The sequence below is a fragment of the Chlamydotis macqueenii genome, chromosome 2 (genome assembly GCF_036417535.1).
Source record: "Chlamydotis macqueenii isolate bChlMac1 chromosome 2, bChlMac1.mat, whole genome shotgun sequence".
NCBI lineage: Eukaryota > Metazoa > Chordata > Aves > Otidiformes > Otididae > Chlamydotis > Chlamydotis macqueenii.
This window is the reverse complement of record NC_141557.1, coordinates 135,553,548-135,567,727: the sequence shown is the minus strand read 5'-3', so window position 1 is coordinate 135,567,727 and position 14,180 is coordinate 135,553,548. Positions and strand designations below refer to the sequence as shown.

At 39.3% G+C, this 14,180-nt stretch overlaps 1 protein-coding gene across 1 annotated transcript in view; it reads left to right on the top strand.

Annotated features, from left to right (window-relative positions):
* CNGB3 (cyclic nucleotide gated channel subunit beta 3) overlaps positions 1 to 13,564 on the top strand; it is a 67,516-nt gene extending 53,952 nt beyond the window's left edge. The window contains exons 15-18 of the mRNA XM_086740991.1: positions 1,913 to 2,031; positions 6,511 to 6,657; positions 10,315 to 10,495; positions 11,666 to 13,564. Coding sequence (XP_086597117.1) covers positions 1,913 to 2,031; positions 6,511 to 6,657; positions 10,315 to 10,495; positions 11,666 to 11,905 — 687 coding nt within the window. The 3' untranslated portion in view covers positions 11,906 to 13,564. The remainder of the gene's footprint in view (positions 1 to 1,912; positions 2,032 to 6,510; positions 6,658 to 10,314; positions 10,496 to 11,665) is intronic.
* The last annotated feature ends 616 nt before the right edge of the window (positions 13,565 to 14,180 follow it).

Sequence of the window (14,180 nt, the reverse complement as noted above, 5' to 3'; positions counted from 1 at the left end):
ATCAAACACAAAATTATAGTAATATGGGAAAGTACTTAATGTAAATATGGCTTATCTAATGATGCATCATGAAGTTTTAATATTTAAAATGGAGCAAGCTTAATTTTTTTATACACATATACAAACAAACCTAGCCTACAGTCTCAATCTATGATGCTTTGCATGTGCTTCACTTGTGTATTGAGAAACTCAAGTGGAATTATCCAAGAATGTAGAAAATACACTGCATCCCACACTGCACCTTACAGCAGGATCTAATCTTGCTCTAACTTCACTCACAGCTTTGAGCCATCTCCAGACTTCCAACAGAATGCTGTCACACTGTCCCTTAGCAAAGAAGCCTATCTTCTCCTAGCATTTTGGTTCAAACATGGCCTTATAGTAACACAGGTAGACAGCTCAGCTTCTGGCAAAGTGAGCCCAAGTCTCTTTCCAGAAGGCATGTAAACATACTCATAGGCAGTGTTGGATGTAATTAAAGCATTCAGAGGGAGAACAATTCACGGGCAGTTCATAACACACCCAGAAGTGACCATCAGAACCCCTCAAATTGTCTTTAGCTGTTCTGGTCTAGCATGTTCACTAAGGTCCTGCTCCCTCCAGGAGTTAAGCACATGATCCTCTTCCCGAATGCTGAGTTACTCCCACTGACTCCACAGTGTAGGAAGTTAAACATTTGTGAATGCATTGATCAGGTGTGTCCCTTCAAAGACCAATCTGAGAATTACTGTTGGCTAGGAAGAGTGGAAGAATAGTTTGGTGTGTTTACTTGTACAATGCATAGCATGAAAGGATCTTGGACTATGGCTGGGACTCCACCACAACAGAGATAATAAATGACAGTAACAGATTCAAGGTCCTGATATTCCAGTCAGATGCAAAGAGTTTTCAATAATGACAGATTATGAGAACTGGAAGGATCAATTTACTCCAGCTTGATTCAGAGCTAAAAGGCATCTCACTTGTATAGATCTACTACATGGCCAACAACCACAGTAATCCCATTAATGCTGTAACATGCAGTAGGGCATAAAACCCTGTTGGAACTACCTCCTCCTTGGATGTATGTTGGTATGTTGGCCTCGTATTTTACCAAGGAGCCTCCAACACGCAGGGTTGGAGGCGCAAGTGAAGGGATAGGAAGTGTAAGCCGTGTGTTTTCAGTCCTGGCTTTGGTGCTGTTGCTTTTTCAGTTTTAAAATGAAATTGCTGCTTTGCCTCAATTACTCTAGCTGCATGAGCGAAAAAATATTTATTTGCCTGTGTTACTGAGATGTTGTGAAGACTGTTATGGTCACGCTTGTCAAATCCATCATATTACTCCAGCTTGCCTGCTTTTTATTGTATATACTGATATCATGCTTTGAATCCTAGTAGATTATATGGAGGATAATAATAAACTAATAATCTCTCAAACCATGCAGTGATTTACATTAAAGTAGACAACTTTTTGAAAGATTGTTCATTCTTATTTTCCTTTTAAATTAGGTAAGTGATGATTAGAAATACTAGTGTAAAAATTGAAGCTTTTTAGACATGAAGTGTAGCCTTTTTGCATTTCTTTGTTATTAAATGTGTTGCTGAAGTACTTTAATTTCCACCAGAAGAGTTGATGGAAATTACTGCTACAATCCTGATTATTATCTAGTCTTCTTTTTCCAAGCTGGCCTAGGTAGTCTTACTGCTGTTCAGATATTGTGCCACATCACAATTATTACCTGCCAGAGTCAGTCCTTGCGCTTGTGCTCAGTACTAGGAAAAGTAGCGCAAATATTTATTTCTCCATAATACTGATAAACTTTTGTATAAGAAATGGGAAAGACACTTAAAGAGGAGTTTGTCAGATTATTCAAACAGAAAAAAATACCATGCCTTGCTAAAACATAAGATCTTCGTGTGTTTGTGTTGCCAGGGAGAGATTGGCAGAGAGATGTACATCATCAAACAGGGTGAAGTTCAAGTCCTTGGAGGCCCTGATGGTACGAAAGTTCTGGTTACACTCAGAGCAGGAGCTGTATTTGGAGAGATCAGGTAGGTCCATCACTGTTTTTAACGCTTTCTTTAGAACTGATTAAATAATCAATGGTTGTTTAACTTCTCTGTGGTAAGCATGACAGCTACCATGGGAGGCTAGAAAGCAGGTAGGATCAACCAAGAGGACACTGAGCAAGGAGACGCAGGTCAGTGAATGAAATTCTAAGTAAGTGAAGCATCAGAGACTAATCTGGCAAGATTTGAGACCAGTGGTTTGGGCAATGTACACAGAGATATAGAAATGGATTTCTCCTTTAGCATTTAGAAGATTCAACACATCTTCTTGTTCTGCGGTCTGCAATACAGCAGGAGTAAATGCATTTTATTGCCTTAATACTGAGACTAGGTGCCCTTAGACAGCAGATGGTAAAAACAATAATTAATTTCCAACAAAGGAGATAAAGAAATCTAAATTAGCAAATAAGTGGTTCATTTAGGAGCGGAAGTAGGGATTAAGTTGCCAAAAATCAGGCATCCACATTTGAAAACGTATTTGGTTAAGAGCATACAAAAGAAGAAAAAAGCTGAAAGACCAGATTTTTGAGTGTAAGTTTATCTGGATAAGAAAATTTTTCTCAGGTGGTTAGAAATGTTTTTTATATTCTCCATGTGGTTGCTATGCAAAATCCATTAACTCTTACGTGCCATGTTCCCCAATTAGCCAACCAAGTGCTAGATTTTAGGCACTGCATCCCCTGCTGAGGTTGGCCTGAGGAAAAGTAATAAAATACATGCACTGCTGCATGTGATAAACGGGATTCTTGATTTCTTCCAGCTGCTTTCCTGTTATTGTTAATCCTCTTGCTGGTAGCTTTAATCTGCCTTTTGAAAAGCGTAATCAGCTCTGTGCTGGGTTTACATTTATCTTCTACTTGTGTTTGCCTTTGTGGTAGGGGAAACTGTCCCATTTATCCAGTGACATGCATACAGAACTTGCTCAGACCTCAAGTGGAAAACATCTGATATATCCCATAGATATGGCCCTTTTTCATTGAGTGGGAAAGGGAAATTTTATCAGCTCTTTGAGAGAAGGTTATTTGAAAGGTATTTATCTGTGTGACAATATAATACCTGAGCAAAGCCTCAAAACAACATGCTGTATTGTAAGTTATGTGAAAAGGTTGAGAATGCACTGGTTTTCAGTAAGGGCTGGATATTGAAAAGATAAAATAAAAAGCTGCAGCAGCCCAGATATGCAGCATGCACGTAGTTTTAAATTATTTATTAGGCTCACACTTGGAGAGAGGACTTTATTTTTTAAACTGAGAAATGATAATGATTGGTTTTAAAATAAGGAAAGATTTTCAAACTTTTGATCTAATACAGGTGAGCACTTGTTTCCACATTAGAACTACACAACAGCCTTTAAATATTCACTTTGCAATACGTGTTACTCTTCACATAATTGCCAATATGGCCAGTAAAACTCTCAGCAGTGCTATAACGCTACGCTTCCAGTCCTGTTTTATTCATCATTGACCTCCTGCAGCATCATACCATTTCAGACACATGTAATTTGCATATAAATGACAGGCAGTGGATAAACTCAAGGAGAAAACAGCTGGCAGACATCTCCAAAATCAAAGAAAAGCAGAGAAATTAAGCACTAAGTATATTGGTAGAGATTTATTTTCTTGCTTGTGGAGAAGTCTTAGAATATAATGAGTTTGTTTAGGACCTCTCTTTATAAGTTTTGTCAAGGTCTTCTGAATACCATCTAGCAGAAGAAAATGAAAAAGATATTTAAATGGATGAAATATTGCTTCATTTAGCACATCCAAGTTTTCCCCTCAGTATTCATAGCGTGGTTATCACCTGATATCAGACTAATTTCCTTCTGATTTCTGATTCAAGATTTGTTTAGAGAAATATGTCAGCTTCATTCCAAGCAGTATAACTGCATGATTTATAAGGCATTTGCTATTTAATCTCACTCTGTCCAAAATGCATGTAAATGATGCTTAAAAACTCTCTGAGGGCAAAGGAGTTGAAGAAAACAAAAAATGTTTATTTCAAAAAATTTCCCCGAATTATACGAGACAGCCAATGCAAGACTAATGTTCAAACAAATCCTTTGCCAATTTCATCCTTGAAAATTAATATAGAAACAGATTAAGTAATAGGAGTTGCCTTCCAGTTAACATCGTACCCTCATTACTAATTTCCTGTATAGATAATATCAGTTTGGGAAAGCAAAATAATCTCAGAATCAGAGGCAAACAGATTGCTGTCTTAACGAGAGCCTGTCTGCACAGACAATTGAGAAAGAGAGAAATTCAGCTATAACACAACACTTCATTAGCCCACAGAAACTGACATGTTGAGCCAGATGTCCTCATTCACCCATTTACTGATATTTCACTAGAGCCATTTCCTATCAGAAAATGGTAATTCTGGAAAAATTAAAGCATTTCTCCATTATATGTAAATTTTCAACAGGAAGATCTCTAAATGTTTGGTCTCAGCTTTAGCCTTTCAGTAGTTTTGTAACTTTAACTTTTATTAAAAAAAAAAAAAAATCAAAAGGAGTATGTAGCTTTGTGAAAGATTACAGTTTCCACTTTGGCCCAGGATTTCCCACGAAGTGGCAGCTGTTGCTTTCAATGAGCTCTGCCCTTGGGTGTTTGACATCCTGCTCAGAAGCAAGATCCAGATCTATTTCTCTTTCCTGACTTACTAGTTCTCTCCGTACGCATATAGAAGCCAGGCTGAGCCACCACAACCCTGCACGTTCAGCTGATAGGCACATCATTCCTGGATCAATTCGCTAATTTCAATGAACAGCAGCTTCCTAGAGAGATCAGCCATTAAAAAAAAAAAAGACAAGCTGAGTCATCACTTTGACAACTTTATACCTCTAAATTAAATTTGCTGGCATAAGAATTCAACAGCTATCATCTCATACTAATATTATAGCATTTCAGGCTAAAAAGTGGAGAAAAAAAATGTAAGGCAAAAAAAAAAGCAAATGTCACTATTAATATAAATATTACAGTGTCTAGAACCATTGAAGGCAAATGTAGTCATTTTTTTAAATTTGCAAGGATTTTTTTAAATTCAGCAAGGACTGCCTCACTTGTAAAATTCACCTCACATTATCACCATAATGAAGAAGCAGATCTCTTCAGTCCTCATCTGCCTCAATAAAATAAGCTTCCTCTTACCAAGCCTGAAAAAGATTCTTCAATGACTTGTTGAGAAGCGATTCATCAGAACTCAAAAGCTGTTTGCAGTTTTCTTTAGCTGCTTTTCTTATTGTGCAAACAGCTTTATTCCACCTGAGGAATTGTACAGAAATGCTTAAAAAGAAGACTATAAACTGCATTTTCAGCTTGAGTTCATCTATTGATTGCTATCTTCGGTTGCAGAAAAACACTCTCTGTGTGTGTAAAAATAGCCTTGCACACACAGTTGCAGAGGTCTCATACTATCCTTTATAAATCAAATACAATATATTATCTTTATGGTCTAATATTTATAAGTATGTTCTATAAATATATTTAATATTAAAACCAATATTTATATATCCTTGATTAATATTTTGGATAAGTATTAATACATGTTTTATGGGGTCCAGACTATCCTTTATCAATATTTTTTAAATTTAGAGATTACTAAATATTCTCTAATAATATTAACTCACTGGGAAACATTTAAGGGACAAATTTTTAGGGTGTATCTCCTTGAATACACTGATAAAGCAATTTTAGTACTAAGAGCAAAATGCAACTTCTCTGGCTTATCACCATGGCTGAGAAGTGAAGTCTCTTCATTTCATCTGCTTAATGAAGAATGAACAATTTTATATTTATTTGTATATCATCTAATTTTTATGTGGATATCATTCCTATGGCCAACTGCTGCTTGCTAAAACTGGTCTAATGCCTTACTTTCAAAACAAAATAGCCTTCTTTTTCAGGCAGACACATTTGTAATTGTCAGCTTGAAAGACCTTCCTAATCCATACCGTTCAACTCGCCAACATTCAAACATGAGATGTGGTATGGGAGAAAACTGAAAACAGAGTTCCACAGAAGTTATTCACTCAGAAAAATTAAAATTCTTGGAGAATCATTCTTTCATTGTAAATAACTCTTTCAATAATAATGGAGTTGTGCTGCTCTACTTCTGATGTAAGTAATTTTCAACTATAAAACTGAGGAAATTACAAGTTCACATGAGGATTAAAACAAACACAGTCCTTGCAGGGAGCGTCTCTTGGGAGAAATGTCTCTATCTAGCAAGACCTTTCACAGTCCTTAGCATCTACATACCTCTGCCCAGTAGTGACAATTTGCTTTCCTGAGGCAAGAAGGTATTTCTAATCCCAACTGCAAAGGGGCTTTCCAGAACATCAGATAGAACAGTTGGGTATGTAAGCAAGCTTTATGATGACTTTAATGGAAAACCATCAGCAAAGAGACTCCTCACTAGGACAAGTAACAATGTGACTGATGATGCTTATTTTCATTCCAGCCTATTAGCCGCAGGTGGAGGAAATCGAAGAACTGCCAACGTGGTGGCTCATGGTTTTGCCAACCTTTTCATTCTGGACAAGAAAACACTCAATGAAATCTTGGTGCACTATCCTGACTCAGAAAAACTTCTCATGAAGAAAGCAAAGTACGCCCTAGTAACAGTTTTTAAATCACATTATTTAACTGCAGAATGGACAGATGTGGCTTTTAGACAGATTTGTGTTCCTTTATTGGAAGAGTAACAGAAGTAAACCCGTTTGTATTTAAGGGTCAGATTTGCCTGGTAGTATTTAGTGGAAGCTATGATCTTGACAGGGATTCAAAGGCTTGTGGCAATGTGGTAAGTGAATTAACTCCTGAATGTTATTGCCTTCTCCATTGTATTTATGGTAACAAAACAAATAGGAGACAGAGATGCATATCAGGACTCCTTACATAGCCAAGAAAGAAACTGCAGGAGAGACATCAGTTAAGGAGTAGGTTTTCAAAGATGCAGCCAAACACCTGCAATTAATTCTGCAAAGATATACTTCAACGCACCCACAGACAGGTATGCACTTCCAAAATCTTACACAGTACTTAGGAATGGATTTAAAGCAAAGCCTGACAAGACAGAAGTACACAGATTTGAGAGGTGTGCATTTTGTTCAAAAGGATTCTGAAATTAGATTTCAAACCCAAAGTGCTTTTTGTCTTGCTTTGGCTGTAGCCTGCAGGATCATCATTTCCATAGCTTTGAAAGGGCAAAATATTGACAGATTTTGTCATAAAATTATGACAAAATCAGTACTTTACTACCTTACTAAAGGTCCAAATACATGAAACAGTTTGTCATTATCAGGACACTTCAGCACTCTTACTGTTCTCAGCTGTTGCCTTGCATTGGTATCAAAGGTTGGAAGGTTGATCCCAGACTTGAAATTCCACCAGAGATTAAACATAGCACAGGAGTGACATTTTGTGGAAGTGCTAGCAGATGGTAGCATTCAGCATGTTTCAACAACCCTGGTTGTCAAACAACAGTATCTTGAGAATCATCACGTCCCTGAGAAACAAGGCACTCAGACATAGAATAGGCCAATTGCCCTATTTTCAAAAACAGCATCAACAGGTAGAAAGGTGGAACAAATCCATTGACTGGTGGTTCCCAGCATTTATCCTTCCTGACTTTTCTCCAGCTTCTTTCTGAACAGTTGTATGACCATTACTACTTGTTATGTTTCTGTCTCTCTGTCCCACACTACCTTCTTCTACTTTTTTGCCCACTCGAATCATATCCTGCCAACCCATTAAATTGTGCTTCCTCCATGTAGCCTTGCTCAACTGCAGGAGCTTAATAATAATCCATCCTTCACATCTGCACTCCCATTTGGACTCAAAGCCCTCTCTAAATCTCAGATTAGATACACGATATCCTGTTTAATTTTAAAGATATGCAGTACCTGCCCTGTGCTGGAGGCCATGTATTCTGCTCATCTGTTTAGGCATCCACTAATTCTTCCAAAACTCCCATGTTCTTTGTACTCTAGAAAAACTAAGCACCAAGAGATTTGTGCACTGTTTTGATAAAGATTGCAGTTATGTTCAGTTTTGGAATCAAGTTGTCAGCTGCTCTGCCGTTAGAGTTCTCTGTGGGATTGCACCGGCCATCCCACACCTTTAAAGGGCTCCTTGAAATAAACTCAAAGAAGTTATTCAAGCAAGAAATTTGTTCTACTATCACCTGACTGATAGTCACTGTGTGGTCCTTACATAATAAACCCATGCAAGCTGCTGAAATGTACTTTTAAAATTCATGACAATAAAACATTTAAAAAGTAAAATCTTCACTTCTGAAATTCCCAGAATTACAAAGTACAAGACTCTGGAGAAAATTATAGCATTATGTGATTTACTGTACGTCAGACTGCAAATATAGCCCTTGTTCATAAAAAGCCTTACGTCAGGGCTTTTGCAAGGATAGAAATGTTGCCTTGAAAACTGTACAGTACCCTAATAGAAAGTGAAAGCATGGGAACCCTCTGTTTTTCACTGGTTCTATTTATCTTGGAACTCTCATCTAATCTTTACCCTGCTTGTTCATTCTCACTTCTTGTCCTTATGGTTGCAAATCAGTACAGCTATGGAAGGGTGTGAAAATCTAGTCCGCCACATGATTGGCAGTAATTTTTATATCTCCAGAGTATCACCTTCTCCTGAAGAACACCAAAAAAACGTACCACTCTCTAACCTGACCTATGAGAGACGAGCCATGCTGAGTTAGTTCGGTAAACTATTATTTCCACAGGCATCGGCTGGACTCCAAATTGAGCAGTAAATGCTCTCTGAATTTGCATCTAGGCAGCCAGGTAACAGATTTCCACCTCAGGTATGAAGGATCCATCCCCCTCCACAGTATTTCTCACCTTATAAAACTCTCACCTGCTTTGCAATGCCTTAATTTGAGCTTGCACTTGTTTATTCTACAAGATACAGGTATGCAATTGGCTGCTTATGACTTGGACAGGCATACTCTTCACTGTGTAAAAAATTGCCTGGATGGCTGGGTGCAAAGAGTGGTGGTGAATGGAGTTAAATCCAGTTGGTGGCCGGTCACAAGTTGTGTTCCCAAGGACTCAGTATTGGGGCCAGTTCTGTTTAACATCTTTATCAATTATCTGGATGAGGGGATCGAGTGCACCCTCAGTGAGTTTGCAGATGACACCAAGTTGGGTGGGAGTGCTGATCTGCTTGAAGGTAGAAACTATCTACAGAGGGATCTGGACAGGCTGGATCAATGGGCTGAGGCCAATAGTATGAGATTCAAAAAGGCCAAGTGTCACATCCCCGTGAGGTTGGGTCAGAACAACCTCATGCAATGCTACAGGCTTGGGGAAGAGTGGCTGGAGAGATGCCTAGTGAAAAAGGGCCTGGGAGTGCTGGTTGACAGCCGGCTGAATATGAGCCAGCAGTGTGCCCAGGTGGCCAAGAAGGCAAACAGCATTCTGGCTTGTATCAGAAACAGTGTGGCCAGCAGGCCTAGGGAAGTGATTGTCCCACTGAGCTCCCCACTGGTGAGGCCACACCTTGAACACTGTGTGCAGTTTTGGGCCCCTCACTTCAAGAAAGACATTGAGGTACTGGAGTGTGTCCAGGGAAGGGCAACAAAGCTGTGAAAGGGTCTTGGAGCACAAGTCTTACAAGGAGTGGCTAAGGGAACAGGGATTGTTTAGCCTGGAGAAAAGGAGGCTTGGAGAGACATTACAGCTCCTACAAATACCTGAAAGGAGGTTGTAGCAAGATGGGTGTTTGTCTCTTTTCCCAAGAAACAAGTGATAGGATGAGAGGAAACATCCTTAAGTTGTGCCAGAGGAGGTTTAGACTAGATATTAGGAAAAAAATTATTCACTGAAAGGATTACCAAGCATTGGAACGGGCTGCCCAGGGAAGTGGTTGAGTCACCATCCCAAGACACGTAGACATGGGGCTTAGGGACACACTTCAGTGGTGAATTTGGCAATATTAGCTTTACAGTTAGATTTGATCTTCTTAAAGGTCTTTTCCAACGTAAACAGTTCTACAATTCTGTGATTCTATAATTCTAACTCCAAAATAGAACAGTAGCCTCCAACTTTACCAGAGCCTAAGGAAAAGCCTTATCCTTTCCAGCTTTGCTCTTGCCACTGGACCTGGGATGACAAAAAAAAAAAAAAGTTGGAAAAGTTGCCAGATTTTCATCCATGAATGTGACCATTTCAGCTTCGCAGGGGCTTTGCTTGGTTTCACAGCACTGCTATGTGTTCTCTTTCCTTCCTGTTTCCAGGGTGCTGCTGAAGGAGAAGGGGAAACCTGCTCCCGGACCACCACTGCAACAACCACGGGGCTTGGCCGGTGTGTTTGGGCAGAAAAAGGAAACTCCAAAATTGTTTAAAGCCATGCTTGGAGGTACAGGAAAACAAGGCCTTGCTAGGCTGCTGCAGATGAAAAGAGAACAAGACATTCAGGTAATGCCACAGAAAATAAAGTAGATAATTTCAGGTGCTGAAGAGGGAAACAGCAAAGATACTGCGAGAGCCTGGGCAAACAAAGTAGACGAAAATGTGGCCTTACTGAAAACAGCGGCAAAAACTCCCGGTAGCTGAGAAATAAATACTGTACCTAATCTCTGTAAACACTAATTCTAAAACTTGGCTCAAATCTTCCCAGACCAGGATTCTATGCAGTGCAGAGACAACAGAAGCAAAGATAAAGCAAGGAAAAAAGCAAGCAAACAAAAATCCCAAAGGAAAGTAAGGATAAAACAGACTCTACAAAGACCCTAAGGGCATCTGATCTTCTAATTTTATGTAAACAACAATAAATACAGAAATATCCTAACACAGTAATCTGATCCAGCTGACTCAAGCACACGGTGAACTTCCCAGTTCAAATTCAGATCTCTGGTTGTCACAAATCCTGAAGATAAAATTTAAAGTTCAGCCCACACTGCTAAAATTGATTACATCTGCACTTATGAGGAAACTGTTATTTTAGTTGAGGGAAAAATAATTTCCACGTTATACTCCGTTCTGAGAAATGTTAATGTTAACAAGAATCTGCTCAGTTCTACATATTTACCCAAAGGTGGCATAATTCTTTTCTGTCTTTATAGCTGAACTAGCTGTGTTTGAGTTTTGGGGTTTTAAAGTTAAATAAAGAACTTTGCTTACATAACTGACTACAACACTATGATTGGAACAGAAGCATTGCTCAGTTTAATGTGTATTTGTGAACTCAGTCACAAATAGGCTTGGCCAAGGAACTGAGGCACTAGGCAATATGTCAAGATTTACATAACACTTTTTCTTTCCATACTAGTCTAAGTACACAAGGAAGGCAAGACCTAAGGAAAGGCTGTGTGCCCCAAAACATGCCTTTTTCATCCTGCTGTATTAATAAGAAGCAGATACTATCACTATCCACAAGCCTTTCCTAGGTTTTATTTAGTCAGTCTGATTCCAAAATTGCATGTTTCATTTAGAAACTGGTTTTTGGGCATCTAAATACAAATTTATGTATGTTGCATACCATTAATCAGAGTATCCATGCTGTGCCTTTCCACTGCATATACAGAATAGAACTACTTCCTGAATTTCTTCTGCAGCATTAGAAAATATGTAACTTCTTTTTTCTAGGACACTCAAGCTGAAGCAGAAAATAAGGCTGAACAAGAGAAGAAACCTGTGGAGCCCGTGGCCTCATCTGCCCCTCCTGCACAAAAGGAAGAGCCAAATGCAGGCGCTAAGCCTAAACCACCTGCAGTTATGCACAGAGGAACCAGTAACGAGTCTCTGATCATTACTATGTCTCCATCCCCCAGAGCAGGAGAAGGAGAGATCCTTAAAGTTGAAGCAAAAGAGAAAAAAAAGAAATAGATGGTGCTTTGGCCTGTGGCCCCATCTATTGTCTTGCTGAATTCAGAGGGCTAGCGTGACTTTGCTTTTGGGTACAACAGATTAAAAAGTAGAGACTACTCAAGAGAAAAATCTACCCTAGCTCCTCATGTTCTCTCCCTCCTCTCCTGAGACAACAGCACAAATTACTTATATACTTACCTCTTAACCTTGAGCCTGAAGAGAGAATTTCTGGTATAATAGGAATTAGAGCTCAGACTGTGTTTCAGGAACACTTGTTTCTTGATTGATCCATGCTCTCCCTTATCCCTCATTATGTTCTGTTCCTGCTTCTCCTCTTTCCTCTCCTGTTTATCCTCGCTTTCTTACTGCTATTACTGTTGGTCAGTTTGCTCTTAGTTTTTGTAGGCATTCTTTTCTATTTTATTTTCTGGTTTCCCATACTTACCCTTTTTCTTGTTACTGCCCTACTGTTGGTGAGGTTACTTATGTTTCTCTCGATCCTCCTCTCTCCTCCCCTTCTACTTCTAACCAGTGACCTGTTTTTTTGACCAGGGTGGCTCAGTGCAGAAAGCTGTGATGCTGTGTGTTGGTATGTTTTAGCTTGGGACAGAGGACTAAAAAACAAAACCATCGTCAAAAGATAAAATCACAAAATACATAACGGGGAAGCAAATTGCAGAATTATTGCCAGCCTTTTGAAAGCACGAGCACCTGCTCTTGTTGTCTTTGACTCTGGTGAATAAACATGGCAAAGACTCAGATATTTACCCCCAAAGCCAGAGGTGACCTTAAACTTTGGGCTGCCAATTTACACATTTGGTCTTCTCAAGGCACTGGGCATTAATAATGTTCTTTGAAGAGCAAGCAGTTGGAACTGCCTAACTTTTTGAAGAATCTTGGTATCTAAACTAGCCACTTCAAAAATAAAGGCTATTTTACAAATGCAGGATTTACACTTTCTGGCTCTGTGGTGCAGTTTCAACCAATGCTCTAGTTGTTCACCTCCATTTGACAGTGCAGAGTGAGACCCGTGCCGTACTGGGGCTGAGCTACATCGTACCTGCAAAATAAAGTAAACCCTTCACCAGCACCACAGCCGAGCAGACACAGAGCTCCCACACCGTCAACCTTCTGCATCGACTCATCACGGAAAGGGATGTAGTATTAAACAAAAGGCTAAAGCTTAATTATCAATTACTTTTTTCTCTTCCATGGGTTTGTGTCTCCTCCCTCTCCCTATCCACTTTCAGTCCCCACTGGATGAACAGTTTTGGGAACTAAAACCATTATGCAGAAGCCAAACCAGGAAATTGTAAGGGTAGGCTTCACAGCTCCTCAGCTGACCTCTTTGAGAGAGAGTTGTCAAAATATTACGGAAGGGGGGAAAAGAAACACATAACCCCCCCATATTTTAACATTTTTATATTAATGAGTAAAGATCTCTCTCGCTCCAAAAGATCTGATCCCCTTCTGCTGCCAGGTAATTTCAAACATTTTCAGTGTCAGCATATTTAAATTCATCAATCACACACTGACATATATGACAAAGTACAGGCTGAGACTGCAGCAGCAATCATTACACTGCAGCAACAGAGCACTCCACGAGTAGCTGCTTTGCTACACCTCTTAACAGCTCAGGACTGCAGGAAAGTTTGCCAAGTTGGTCTGCAAAATTACCAAGTTGGTCTGCAAAATTACCAAGTTATGCACAGCTCTCACGTTTCTTAGACCCAAAACGAAAGAGAACGAGTGTCAGTGTTTGCAGAAGATCACGGCCACAGAGAAATAACATTAATTTGTTTTTTTCTGACATCCTACTTTTCTGTTGTTGTAGTAGTTTCCCCTTCCCAGAATTCCTCACAAGAAAGGTGAAGACATAAGATGTATTCAGTCCTCTCAGGGACTAATTCTACCCCATGGATTCTTGACTGGTGGAGAAGTTGAGTGTAATATTCCAGAGGACTTAGAAGATGCAACTTCCAGTATCAAAGCTCACTTGCGTTCTGCATGACACCGCACTTCACCACAACGCTGTGTCTCTAGTATCTCTCAGTTTCCCAATAAAGCATCTCAGGCTTGACTACACTTGAATGTCAAGAAACTGAAGGGTGGAGTAGGACAATGTATTTAAAAACTAAAAATAACCAAATCTTCATGCCTCTCTACTTAAAATGTAGATGCTGTTCTGAAAACAAGTTTTGGAAAACCTGATGATAACTGTATGAAATAGCATGCATGGGAGAACTCTAACAAGCAAAGAGCATGAAACAGTCACTGCTAAATCCACCCAATT